The 14,264-nt window shown below is 37.9% G+C and overlaps 1 protein-coding gene across 4 annotated transcripts in view; it reads right to left on the bottom strand.

The window, feature by feature from the left end:
- The window catches only part of PKNOX1 (PBX/knotted 1 homeobox 1), a 45,728-nt gene that overhangs the window by 16,145 nt on the left and 15,319 nt on the right, over positions 1-14,264 (bottom strand). For 3 of the 4 annotated variants that reach the window (XM_082043691.1, XM_082043693.1, XM_082043692.1), the window contains exons 4-6: positions 11,568-11,695; positions 10,636-10,807; positions 3,272-3,316 (exon numbers count right to left, since the gene is read on the bottom strand). In XM_082043691.1, coding sequence (XP_081899817.1) covers positions 3,272-3,316; positions 10,636-10,807; positions 11,568-11,695 — 345 coding nt within the window. The remainder of the gene's footprint in view (positions 1-3,271; positions 3,317-10,635; positions 10,808-11,567; positions 11,696-14,264) is intronic. The other variant, XM_082043694.1, reaches the window with a different exon arrangement.

Consider the following 14,264-nt stretch of genomic DNA (forward strand, 5'->3'; position numbering starts at 1 on the left):
GCTCTGAGTCTTCCATCACACAAGACTGGAAGTGAAGGAAAGTTATCTCATCCACACATAGTATTTGGAAAGCATGGTTGGAACAGGCTTGGTCTCGTTGAGCTACATATTAGAAATATCAGGTTCAGTTCCACATTACACCCTGATCCAAGAAAACTGAAAGTGTACAGATGAATTTGAGATGCAGTGAGAAGACCCTTCTGTGACTTAGCATGAATTTGTCACACAGATTCCTAGGGAGGGTGAAAGGCCTAGGAAATGGCCTGCCATCTCGCCTACAACAAAAACACAATAGCTTTTATTTTTCTATAAAATTAGAATAAAGAGGTCCCAAAGTTTGTCACATTGTTCAACAAAGCTTAGAATAATCAAACAGTTCTTCAGCCCTAGAGCTTTGAAGTTCCTTTGCAATGTATGTCAAAGATTAACAACTCAGGGGTAAAATCTTATAAGAACTTTCAGATGAAAAGACCATTTCTGACATATAAACCATGAAATACAAAGCACTAAACCCAATAACAAACCCCTGTTTAAACAAAAATTGAAGTACAGGAGATACGTACGTGATAAGAGTACTTATCATGATTACTGCGAGAAAATGACTCGTAAGCTTGGATAGCTAATGGTATTACATGCTGTATAAAAATAGCTTAGGTGATTGTAAGGGTCATGGCAGATGATCAAAAGCTAAAAACAAATCCAGATGGTCTAAATTTTCATGAAGCAGTAGGAAATCCAGGACATTCAAATATATACATAACACACTGGCAAAGTAATTATTTTTTATACAGTGTGCCAACATTTACTTGTTACACTAGATCTCCGAGAAAAACACCCTTCAGTTTTATGAAATAGAACATATTATAATTTTGAAACATTGTTCAAAGCTTGATTTTAACATGATTTGGGAAAATCTGTCCTACATGAAGGGTCATGTACCTGGCCAGAGGACTGAATCCAATGACCAGAAATGACAGCTTACTAAGTAATCCACTCAGTACTTCTAACTAAACAAGCCAACTGGGAGCTGAAGTTGCCTTTGATCAAAGCACCTGAAGGAGATGAAGGCAGCCAAACTCACGGCTGTGCTCTCCTCCACATCATGACTTTAGTTTTCATTGTGACAGATCTTTTCCCTGATTTTTCAGTAGAAGGTATTCCAGCTGTATGACACCCAGTGCAAACAACATGTTCAAATAAATGAGGAAAAAAGTGAAGTGATAACAAAAAAAGGAAATCTGATTCCTTCTCAGGGCTAAAAACAAAACCAAAACAAAACACACATAGATCTTTAAAAGCACAGCTGCAGAAAAATCTGAGCTGTAGACTTGAGGCAGTTGATTTAAATTAAAATCTGGTAACTCTTATGACCACCAAAAGCCTTTGAAATAATAAGTGCAATGGCCCAACGCTGAGGTATATAAAACAGCAATCTTCTAAAACAGCCCTGAGCAGTGGTTGCTGTTTAAACTGCATTTAAGTACCTTTAAACACAAGCAAGTTAAACTCCGCAAATTTAACTAAATTTTAACTAAAACCAAAGGTCATCTATGTTTAAAGATATTTTGCTCCTTTCAGAATTATTACCGATTGCTCTGTAATATTGTGGTAGCCAAACAGTTTCAGAGACAAAAAGTTTAAACTGTAACGTTCTTCATGTGTGGCAGACCAACACAGAGCACATATATTAGTGAATGCCTGAAACATTAAACTAAAACTGAGGTAACGAAACTATGGCTTTGGACACATAATATTTGACTGTACTAGCGATTAGTTTTGCTCAGTCAGGAGAGTGTTTTTTTTTTTCTTAAACCGTTACCCTTATTTATATTATTTAATGATCAGCATTTTTTCGGAGGAAAAATAAAAATCCTTTCTTCAGCATAGATTTAGTTTCAAATTTATGGTTGATACTTTAAGTGAAAATGGAATTAAAGTCAAAGTTAACTATAAATCAACAACGAATAACACTTCCCAGGTTTCTGCAGAGCCACACACAGTCACACTATTCTTGGAGGAAGCTGCACTACTGTTGTTAGGAAGGCAAACAAAACTTTGTAAATATGCCACGCCTGTCACCAGGACTTATTTACTCATTTACAACTACACTAATAGTGGCCATTTGGCTCTTGCTCTCTTGCAGCATGGGTGGACCAAACTTAAATTTGTTGGCAGAAGTTAACTTCTTCCTGGAAACTGGGGGGGTGGGAATCAAGGACTCCTGACAAAATCACTCATATTGAACAAAAGTAATACAAAGAAATTATACCAGACAGATCACAGCAGCAGTAATATTTCATTCCTATATTCTTAACAGGCACATCTTAAAAATCTACAACCACCATGTTTTTGTTATTTAGTGCTACTGAGTAGGATATACCATGGAGCAATGAATTTTTATAACCCAATTGATTCAGTCTTTTCAGCTGTAGAAATAAACCTGGAGCATCATTTCAGAGATATGCACAAAGACAGAAGTAACCATGAGATATATGTATATTATTGAAACTGTTGTAAACAGAGATAATGGTAAACTATTAAGCAGAGAGAAAAAGACTACTGAAAAACTTTTAGTCCTTGCTAAAACTGCTATTCAGAGCATATTCACATACAAATATATATTAAATTTGAAGACACCTTTAGCCCTAAAACTGCTTCAGATTGTGCCTGTGTGCTGTCTTTTCAGTGCCTCAAGTACATGGTACTAAGGGCACAGAACACACTATCTTAGTAATAAACCCCAGTTCATCTTTGTTCATCTAAAACATACACCCACAATTTTTTACAGACTTCAGGGCACATATGCCTATAGCAAATACATATGTAGACAACATTTATGAGAGAATCTCCACAGACTGATGAGTAATCTTCTTACTCAAATTACTCTTGTCATTTGCAAAAAAAAAGTTACAAATATGTACATTTACAGCTCACCTGCCTCCCTGAGCAAATCCTTCTGGGGTGATTTAGATCTTCAGAAGAAGAACACTAACTCTGGGAGAGGGGGTATCGTGTTTTCATTTGTTTTGATTTGACAAGCTCTCTCCCATATTTTGAGTCCCCAGCTACCAGACATAGCTAGGAAAAGTATGACTACACGTTTATTGGACTGTTCTGTACATTACAATAGCAAGAACACTTTTCAGAAACGCAAAAGCATGGCTTCTTCAGACAATAATATCCAAATGACTTCACCACCACTTTTCCTGATAAAACTAAAAATTCTATAGGATAGTCTTTGAGAAGAGGGTACTGAACCAAAAATCCTTACCCCAAATGAAACAAAAACTCGGGGGTCTTCAAAAAAGGCAGTGTCCTGTTCAAATACAAAAGTGAGAGTACACGTTTTGTGTTGTTTCTAGACTTGATAAAGCCATAAGTAACCTGTTCTGACTTCACAGCTGACCCTACTTTGTGCAAGAGGCTGGACTGCAGACCTCTGAAGCTTGTAATCAAACCTGAATCATCGTACAGTCCTATGAATGTGGGGAAATTTTAAAAAGCCACCCATATATAGGAAGAGTTTATTATGAACAGAAGCTATGTGAGAGGTAGGAACCATCCTGGGGAACATGATGTTTCTGCAGTGGCTAGGTTAACAGTAAGCAAAGAAGTGTTAAGTACTGAATGTCTTCACACATTATGTGTGAAAGCTCTAAAAATTAACTGCAAACACTCATGCTGAACAATTTCTTAGACATGGAGGAACCTGGCCCTGTAAGTCCTAATGATACTAATGGAGAACAAAGAGAAGTTGGTTCATTGGTTCATTCCAAGATCTGGTTTAGCTGTGAAAATGAGACAGAGGTGGCAAAGGGTAAGGAGTTCCAACAGATGATACTCTATGTTACGGATATGCAGCTGAGCACGCTTCCAGAAAGAAGCACATGCACTTGGGAACATCTGGCTAGCAATACAGACCACCAAGATCTGGTTCTTAACAGTGAACACATCTCTTCTGATACTGGTGCTCGACAGAACAACTAAGGTGGATGCAATCCTTTGCACATATGTGTACAATCCAAAAATAAGGAGGAAGTTAAAGCTCTGGGAAGGAAAGCACACTGCCAGTCTACTAAGCGAAACAGGAGCACAACCTTTAGCTTCCACGTCTTTTCCAAAAGGACTAGGATTTGAAATTGAGAGGTCTGCAGCTCTTCTTGCAGCTAATCAGCACTTTACATCAAGTTCAGAGAAGATCAGTGGAGACATGGAAAGCATGACCAAGAATCAGAGAAGAGAAAAAAATTATTGAAAATCAGAAGAAACTTGTAGAAGACATTCCAAGATAAAGGGTAATTCTGGCTCCAGTAATATGCAGTGCCATGTGTATCTATAAGAGCTAAATATTTACCGCAAAAATCATAAACTTGTACCTCTCTCTTTTACCTCTCTGAATAGTCTAACCTGTGTGGTCAGAGCCAATGAAGTTGGAAGGTAAAAGTTTCAAAAGTTCTGCTGGTGGCCAATAGTTCTTGAAGAGCAAATGTAACTGCCACAGAAAAGCCACTTTCTTTGTGTATATATCAGGAGTTCCAGTCCAAAGACAACTACTTCTGACCTGAAGATTAATCTATGTTAAGAGTAAAGCCATACCTAGAATGTCAAGACTTCCTACATCTCAGGGCAAGCAGATCAAATCTGTCCAGGAGCTAGCACTGAAGTTAGCTCAGTTTTCTTTCAACAGATTTTAGAATGGAACTTTGCATTTTCCTGCAATACACTCTTCCTTGGAAGGAAAAGAAGCATCTTATACACCACTCAGATAAAACTTCAGGCTTTAGGGAAGCCATAAGACAATTTCATAGGATTTTTTTTTTAGTGCTGCAGGTTTTGAATACAAACCATTGCTGACCTTATTACATGAGTGTACATATAGAAAAGTACGAACATACAAATAAATCAAATTAAAAATATGCTTAATCCAGGTGATTTCACAGAGTTCCTTGAAACATCATTTAAGAAAAAGAAAAAACAACCTTGCACAAGATTTCCAACTCTTTCCAAATTATTACAATCTCTTCTGAGAAATTCTTGCTCTTCTAAATATGCCGAAGCCTAATATCAAAGTTCTGACCCGATCTAGAAGACATCAATATTTGTAGAAATGTTCTCATCCATTTCACTGCAAACATCCTATTTTGACAGTGTATTTGACGAAGTCAGACTTGGGAAAGACACTGCAAAAGTGAAAGGCCCTGTAACACTATTTCTGTTTTGACCATAACCCTTTGCCATGTCAAGTCAAGATCACCAACTGACGCTGTTGGAGTAGTTTACTAGAAAGAACAGAATTCCTCTATCAAAACTTGGTTTACAGGCCAGGCTTAGCAATATATGGATGTTCTTAAAATTAAGTTTCAGGTGGATGCTACCTGTATTTCCCAGTATCCTTTATACTACTACTGCAGGAAACCACTAAATAATTTAGAAGGGGAACCATAATACCAAAGTAACATGGTAATCCAGACCATAGTTTACCAAGAGTTACTCAACCTTACATCTCTCTTAATGATCTTCCTTTCTGTTCAAACTGATCTGATGCCTGTGCCGTCCAGATTAACATACTGTGATCCTCTGGATGAAAACCAAACTTTTCCTTTGGAATATTCAAGGCATTTCAAGTGAGTGCACAATGTGAAACATTGTCAGGATCCCAAGTTGCCTTACAATCAGTATCTGTGACCCTTCACAATTTCTATTATTAGTCAATTAGCCTACAGGCAGTATGGAGCCTGAAATTATATTCTACTGTTTTGGACTATTTAGTTTAAGTCCGTCACAAAAACTAAGCAGTGTAGTTGCGTTCTAAATGCTGCCTCCAAAAGAAGGAAAAATCTGCAACAGTTGAATTTGTGGCCAATTTCCTTACAGCAGGCAGGCTTGTGACTCTTTTTGGACAAGACCTGAATTTGATGTTCAATTCATCTCAGTTTAGCTGTGGCTCCAAGTTGAGCAAGCATTTACACCTTGTTTGTCTGACTCTGCTGGGGTCAGATAAGAGCACAGGTGGAAAGCAAGTAGTTGTCTGGCCTAACAGCTCCACCCTTCTGGCTCGTACTCATTACCAGTCTTCAGCAGCTGCTTCTTTCAAGTAAATGGTTGATTTAACATTGGAGTTAAAAAGGGAGGACCAGCGAGAACAGAAGACATAATGCACAATGTTGGAATCTGTCTCTACTAAAAAGAGATTTTCATTCTATATGAAAATGTACATATTATTGTGACACAAGGCAAAAAACTCTGCCCAGCTCCAGCCTTCTCTGTGCAATCACCAATATTCCAGTCTGAAGAAGAGACTGAAAACTGTACTGGCTATTTCACAACTTGGCAGAAACTTCTGTTCACTGCCCCTGACAAACTGAACAGCCTGTTAGAATGTCAGCTGTTCAGAGTCCCCCATCTTCAGGACAGGCAGAGGACAAGTCACACTCAGATTTCATTTGGTATGTAGTAACAGAAAGTCATGGCCAACAATACGACTACAGAACAGGAGTTCAATGCCAAAAGAGTTTTGATTTTGCAATGTGATTCTAGTTTAAGATAGTACTGACCTCAGCAGCCATGAAATATAAGACATAACTACTTCATCATCCACCTCAGGCAAGATCAGCTGGATTTGTGCAGCCCACCAAGGTGAATACCACATGAAACAAGATACTGCTAAAATCACAAACAGGTCAATCGGGAGGAAGGACTATTTGAACACAGCAGACTCATCTACAACCAAAGTAAACTAGATCTGTGAGAGAACGTTTGTGTACAACCAAAAGCATGTGAAGCAGGTCAAGGCATGCAGGATCTTTGGAAACTGATCAGCTCACAGAAATGACACAATAGTTGAGGTTGGAAGGTACCTCTGGAGATTGTTTAATCCAATGCCCCTGCTCAAAGCCAGGTCAACTAGAGAAGACTGCTTGAGGCCATGTCCAGCTGGGTTTTGACTGTCTCCAAAGATAGAGACTCCACAACCTCTCTAGGCAACCTCCTCCAGTATTCTATCACCCTCACAGTAATTTTTTTTTCCCTTATGTTTTAACGGAACTTCCTGTGTTTCAGTTTACATCTTCTTGCCCTTTCACTGGGCACCACTGAGAAGAGTCAGCAAGTCCGTCTTCTTTATCCCCGCATTAGGTATTTAGATATATTGATAATATCATCTCCCAGACCTTCACTGCTACAAACTAAACAGTCCCAGCTCACCAAATCTTTTCTCATATAAGAGATGCTCTTGTCCCATAATCATCTTTGTGGTCCTTTGCTGGACTCATTCCAGTATGTCTATGTCCAGCAGTGGGGAGCCCAGGACTGCACACAGCACTCCAGGTGTGTCTCATCAATGCCAAGAAGAGGGAAAGGATCACGTCCCTTGGCCTGCTGACAATGCTCTTCCTAACACAGCCCACGTATGCTCAATTTCTTTGCCGCAAGGATACATTGCTGTCTCATATTTGGCTTGGTGCCCACCAGAACTGCTGTTTGGCCCCCAGAGTGTATTGGTGCATGGGGTTATCCCTCCCCAGATAGAGGACTTTGCATTTCCCTTTGTTGAACTCCATGAGATTCCTGTTTGCCCATTTCTCTAAAAGTGACAAAGTATCTCTGAACGGTGGCACAGTCATCTGGTCATCAGCCACTCCTCCCAGTTTTGCAACATCTGCAAAGTTGCCAAGAGTTCACTCTGTCCCATCATTCAGCTCATTAATGAAAATGTTAAACAGTGCTGGTTCCAGTATCAATCCCTGGAGTACATCGCTAATGACTAGTCCTCAAGTGAACTTCATGCTACTGACCACCATCTTTTGAGCCCAGCAGTTCACAGTTCACCCAGTTTTCAGTCCATCTTACTGCTCATTTATCTAGCCCATATTTTATCAATTTCACATAGGAGACAACGTCAAAAGCCTTACTAAAGTTAAGATAAACCACATCCCTTGCTCTCTCCTCATCCACTGAGCCAGAACTACTACATTCCAACTACTAGATTTCAGATGTGCTTCCGAAGAGAAATTGGGATTACAGAGATAAGGGAAAAGAGTATATTTGTGTTGAATCCAGAGTCATAAATGAAGCAAATAACCCGAGGCTTAGCAAGTCAGCAGACCTGCTGCATGCAGAACAGCACTAACTCTCATTTTTGAGTAAAGTACTGGAGGCAAATATATTCAAAAAAGTCTTCAAATAAAGAGCCATGGAAAAATTTTATTAGCACCTTCAAATATACAGTTTATGTGCTAGAAGCCCTCTGGAGGTGTGACTGACAGCAGTAACAAAAAGCCAAACATATTACGGAGTGAAAGAGATAAAGAAGCACTTCCAAAATCATAAGCATTTCTGCTAGTCAGATTTCTAGATACCTGGGCCAAACCACAATATCCTGAAACCAGTAGGTTATTTGGGGAATTCTGCATGCAATTCATTTTTTAACAACCAAAGGTATCACAAGATGTTGCACATGTGCAAATTAGCATCTCCGATGAACTGCAGCTTTTAGCCAGCATTTAGTCATCCTCAGAAACTAACGGCTCTTTAAAGTATTTAATTCTTTCTCCTTCAAAAAAAACACTATTTTTTCCCCCAAATTAGCCTAAGTGCTCTCTGATTCAAAAAAGACCTAAAATAATGATACCAGTGGCCCTCAGTCTCCAAGGATTTCTGCACCCTAGCAGAACAGTCACACTGTTCGCAGATAGACCATCTCGTAATTATTCTGAAGTACTTATTTCTGCTTACAAATGTAAGACAATAATCTTGTGCTACAAGTATTTCATAAATTTGTTACACCTTTCACATTCCAAATAAAAAAAAAAAAAAAGGCAAACCACCCCACACTACTGCTGCTCACACTAGGGCAGTAACTGAAGATACTTATCATTTATTTCCCTTTGCTTTTAGTTTTCTTCTTTCATATTCTATTTTTAATTTCTACAGCTACAACAGTGATTCTGCTACAGCGTTTATTCATGGAACTGTTTTAGTAGGTATGTCAGTGCTTCTTTGTACTTAGAAAACTAAGTAACTGTCCGTATCAATAAATACTTATCAGATGAGCTGTGTCAAAATTTGCCCACAAAAATCTAATGATTAAGACATTAAATTGATATTTCATGGATTCAATTCTCTTCTAGTTGTAACTTTGATCCAAGTGCCCAATGACTGTTCTTCAATTCTGCATTTATAAACTGAGAATCTTTACACTCCTTTAGCTGCTTTCCCACCATTCTGAAGGGCATTGTTTTGGATTACCTTCTAACACAAAAACCTTACTCAGGCCTTAAAAAGTTTCCTAACTGAAAATAGAAGCTTCTGTAATACAAACAGCTCCTCAGCCAAAGCTGTGCAAGAAGTTTTTGCAAGCACTCTTACAGGTGGATTAGGGCAAAGTGAACGTGATCCATCCTTGAAGAAGATTTAATCTAAGGTGATGTTATATTTGCATAGACTAAGATAATTGATGCAATGTATGAAGATATTTCAATCCTGGGCACTGCAACCTACAGTTAAAAGGATGTAACAAGTAGCTGAGAAGGCAACTTTTTAGGTCTCCTTAGCTAGAGCTGTAAAACCTTGCCTGATTCTAGAACACACTGTCTTCAGCCTTCTTCACTATCACACTGGTTTTATTATACATAGATACTCCCATAGCTTTATTTTCTATGACACTATTTAAATATTAACTTCTCAGAACTTAAGTACAGCAACAACTGGTCATAAAGTGCTCAGAAAGAGATCAAGTTATGCAAAATGACTATTTAGGCTGCTTGTAAAGCAGCGAAAATTGACTCCTTTTTTGCAACAATATGTGCCCCTCCTGACATGCTGTTCACTGCAACACTCCTGCCAATTCTAAACAGCATCTCAGATTTATTGTTTAAGTCTTGGTTTTAAGAGTTTTCTCCAGGTACATTACCTTAGCCTCCCACATAGGATATTATTTGCCCACATAAATCTTTCTAGATACCAGCTTGAAAACATTACTATTTCTGTTGTTTACAATCCCACATCAATTTAGTTTTGTTTCTGCATTTAAATATTTTAAGGAGCCTTTTCTCCCATGAGTTAGACTCAAGAATGAAGACTCATTTTATTACACAGTCCCCTTAAAGGAATGGGTTTTCAAGAGTTGAAGGCAGGTAGACAGTTTAGAAACTAGCATGCCAAGAGAGGTGTTCTCTAGAGATGTGACTCAAGGAGACTAAGGGACTGAGGAAATCACAGCTTCATCACAGGAAGGACTTTCAGAATGTGCAAAGGAGACAATGACATGTAAGAAAAAAAGTGTATAAGAGTTTCTAAGCTCATCTCGTAACCGTTCTCCTATATTAACTAGATGAACCCTGATTAAAAAAAAAAACAAAAACCAAAAAAACAATCCACCAAAACCAACCAACCAACCAACCTGCCCCCCCCCGAAGGATGGGAAACAAATGTGATATAAGTTTATAGATAAGAAGGGGAAAAAGGGGTCAGAAGAAATTATTTTAAAAAGTGTTTATCAGCATTAACATGAAGAAGAATTTCTTGCAGGAAGAAAAGCGTGAGGAGAAACTATAAGTACCAGCTGAGATCAGAAATTAGGAAGAAGACGCAAATGTGATGACTGTTTCAGAAATGAAAGAAACAGCTTATGCTTACCAAATTATCAGTTTCTGGATCTTCACAGAAAAAGGGTTTTCCTTCTTTCTCCTGCTTCCTTACAAAATTTTCAATATCTACATCAAAACTAGCAGAAGTTGTGCCTTCTGAGCCTTGTGTGGATTGTTCACATTTTTCAAATAATAGTGCTAACAAGGGAAATAGTGGGTGCCTAGAATAAAAGTTAAAATACATGATTAAGTATTTTCACTTATGTGTACCCCACTGAAAAGTTAGACATCTAGAGCTCATTTCAGGTAACAGTCACTCATGTAAGAAACAGAAAGCCAAGTCTTGGAAGAGAGGACACGTAACACCACTGGCTACAGCAAAACATGATGAAAGGTGTTTGTGTTGTTTTGTTGTTGGTTGTTGTTTTGATTGTTTTTCATATATTTAAATAAACAATCACAGGCTAAAAAGCTATGACATATTATTTAATTCATTGTAATTGAGTGGCAAAAGAAAATCTCAAATTAGTGTGTTGTTATACATCAACATTTAATCCAGTTTGAGCTAATTAATGAGTGACAGATTGTTATTCCTAAAGCACAGGGAGTAAAGATCAACTTAATTACAATAAAAATAAAATCTCACATTAAAGATAAAAACTATAGTATAACAAATAGTGAACCATAGCTCAATGGTCTAAGTAGCTTGCTAGATTACACTTGTGCTTGAAAAGCAGCCACCTTTAGAATACCCTTTAAAAGTATGCTGAAATTGAAGAATCCCACAATAAAGGGATTTTTTTTTTCTTGACTGAAGACTGCCAATAAAGCTAATTTGATCTCATTCTTTCCCCGCAAACTACTAAAACAGTTTGCCAAGATATAATCTGATTTCAAGCTACTTATTACTAACTTAAAAAAATCCAAACCAACACAACACATCCTCTATTCTTTACCCTTCAAAAGACAGAACATTAATACCTGTAAATGGCCTGCTTATCTGCATCCATTGGAGTCTGAGATTCTACAGGGGCAGGACTCACCCCTTCTGCATCAGTTTCAGAGCAGTTGGGATCTTGTTCAGTTTTTAACTCTGTTACTACTTGCATCTGTAGAAAAAAAAAAAAGTTAACTAAATCTGTGAGCTTGACGTAAAATAAGTGTACTGTTTTCTAAAAAAAAAAAAAAATAGCCAGAAGGTTGGTATGACTTGGCAGTTACACAACAAGTTATAGCAGTAACAAAACCTCTCTTTCAGTCCTTGACACTTTTTGATGGGTAAAGATCACGGTAAGTTTTGGCACTCGGCTCTAAAATGCAAATAACAGATATTAATAAGTTGTTAAAGCACTTTATCTCTGATATGGCTATTTTTGGAATAGACTAGCAAAAAATAGGCATTTTTTTTTTCTCCCAAAAACCTATGGGGATACCTCAATTAAAAGCCTCTAGGATGAAAGTAACAGATGGAAAGTTTCTACTCCTAAGTTTTCTTTCTTGTTTCCTACTGTGCATTATATCAAGATACTGAAGAAAAGAGATTCTGAAGCTTTTCTTGTGCACTAAAATGCACATTTTCTTACAAAGAACTGAAATATTATGTGTCCCTCCAATCTTTCAATTATCAGGAGCACACCATTCCCTGACCTTTACCACTCAAACGTATATATTGTAATAACAAATTATTTTAGGAATATCAAGCTATAGAAGGAAACAGCAGTAACTGCTTCTACAAGTCCATTTAACACAGCTACACAATCTGCCACTACCGGAAAAACAACGGTGTCACAGCTTCTACCAAGCACCTTCTAAATTGCACTAGAGCCCTGTAATGCCTTTGAGGGGCCTTGAAGGCGCTGAAAGTGGCTTGCCCATCACCTCCAGCTAGATATCTTTCTGAGCAAAAGGTCTCAAAGGGATCTGACCTCTGAAAGTTCCCACCCCCCAACCCAAACTCCTTGGTTTTCTCCCCTTTGAGCACTGGGAATATCTTTGCAATGACAAGATATACTGCAATCTTTTTTCCCCTAGGTTAAACCTAACAAGCTTTAATCTCTACTAGAGGACAGACACTTTTCTAGATATCACCAGGTGGCCAGAACTGACACATATAGAAAGGAAGTGCTCAGAATGAAATCCTATGCCCTTTTTTCCCATGAGATATACATATCACATCACTCAGAGAAGAGAACCGGCCTACAGAAACTATTAGAGAACCTGACTGACAGAATGTAATGTGTTTAAACACAATATAAGCAAAAGGAATGTATACTGTTCCCAACAAGAAGTCTGGGAGAACCAAAAGGTTTGTGGTTTATTACTCGTTGAGGCCAAGCCATCTCCTAGTAAAATCAGAAACTGAGAAAAAGCCAGTGTATCCCACCCAACAGAGCAGCCTGCTTTGCAAAAGCTTCCTCAGCCAGAATAGATTATTTTAAAGCCAGAATGCTACCAAAAAGAGATGCAACTAATGGACTCATTTCTTGGCTAATGACAAGAAAGAGAAGAAAAGTAAAAGGGGATGACTCATACAAGTGATTATAAATGTTGAACCACACATCTAGAGAGATTGAAGGGAGAGAGCATGTTCAGTTAAGGCTTTGTCTTGCTATAAGGAGGAAACAGCTCACTTAAAACTGTGAGCTATTTTCTGTGGGCCATTTCCAAACTACAAAAGCAGCAGGCACCCAAATTACCTGTGTATCTTGGTCACTGAAAGCCTAAAATACAAAACAAATAGAATGAAAATGCTCTCTCCCAATCCGGTCTTTACAAAAACATGTATTACTTCACTGACATGTCACAGGATGGCATGCATTTGCTGAGGGAATAAAGTAAAAGATGTAAGGTAGGAGAGAGAGAGAGAAATTAGAATTGCAATAAAAGAAGCAAACAGCAACAATCAATAACCCCAGATTGCAACCAGATAAACATATTTTTACAAAAGATGGAAAAAGTTGCTGTTTTTCTTCTGATTGTTCACCACTGTTGCCATCTGCTGACAGAAGTACTGACAGAAGTAGTTACTGCTTAGGGCTGACACACAGTAACGTAAAAATGGATCTTCAGAGTACAAGCCAGGGCATGACTTGTCTCCAGTTAACAGTATTTTAATTTAACAATTCAAACTGTTGCAATATACAGCCCGTTGTACAAAAAAGAAATATAATGACCAGACATATCTGAGTATGTTTCACACTATTCTAGCTGTTTGTTAACAGAAATAAGAAACTGGAAGCTCATTGGCCACCTTTCTAATTAGCAATTCAAATCAATAACCTCATTAAAATTAATTTAAGTATTTTACCAGTTTTCAGCCTGCAGCATATTCATCAACTTAAGCGTAGTCAAAGTAATATATAATTCTAGATAACTAAATTTATCCTTCACTTGCTCAAGAACAGCAAGTCTATAACTGTGTAAATGCCACATAGCTATTGTAACTGCAGACACATAAGGCCATATAGACGAAACACTAAGCAGGCCCATTTGACTTTCCTAAAAACAGGTATATTACAGCACACAAACCATCTAGAGGTGATTCAGAAGAAAACCACTTATCTAACCATTTTCCGGAAGTTAAGCAAAATCACGTGAAGATTAGCTAAGCCTTTAATAAGTATCTGAGTATTAAAGAACAACAGTTCATCACTTTAAGGATCTTGTGTTACAAACAAG

This window comes from Streptopelia decaocto (genome assembly GCF_964273445.1).
Source record: "Streptopelia decaocto genome assembly, chromosome: 1".
Taxonomy (NCBI): domain Eukaryota; kingdom Metazoa; phylum Chordata; class Aves; order Columbiformes; family Columbidae; genus Streptopelia; species Streptopelia decaocto.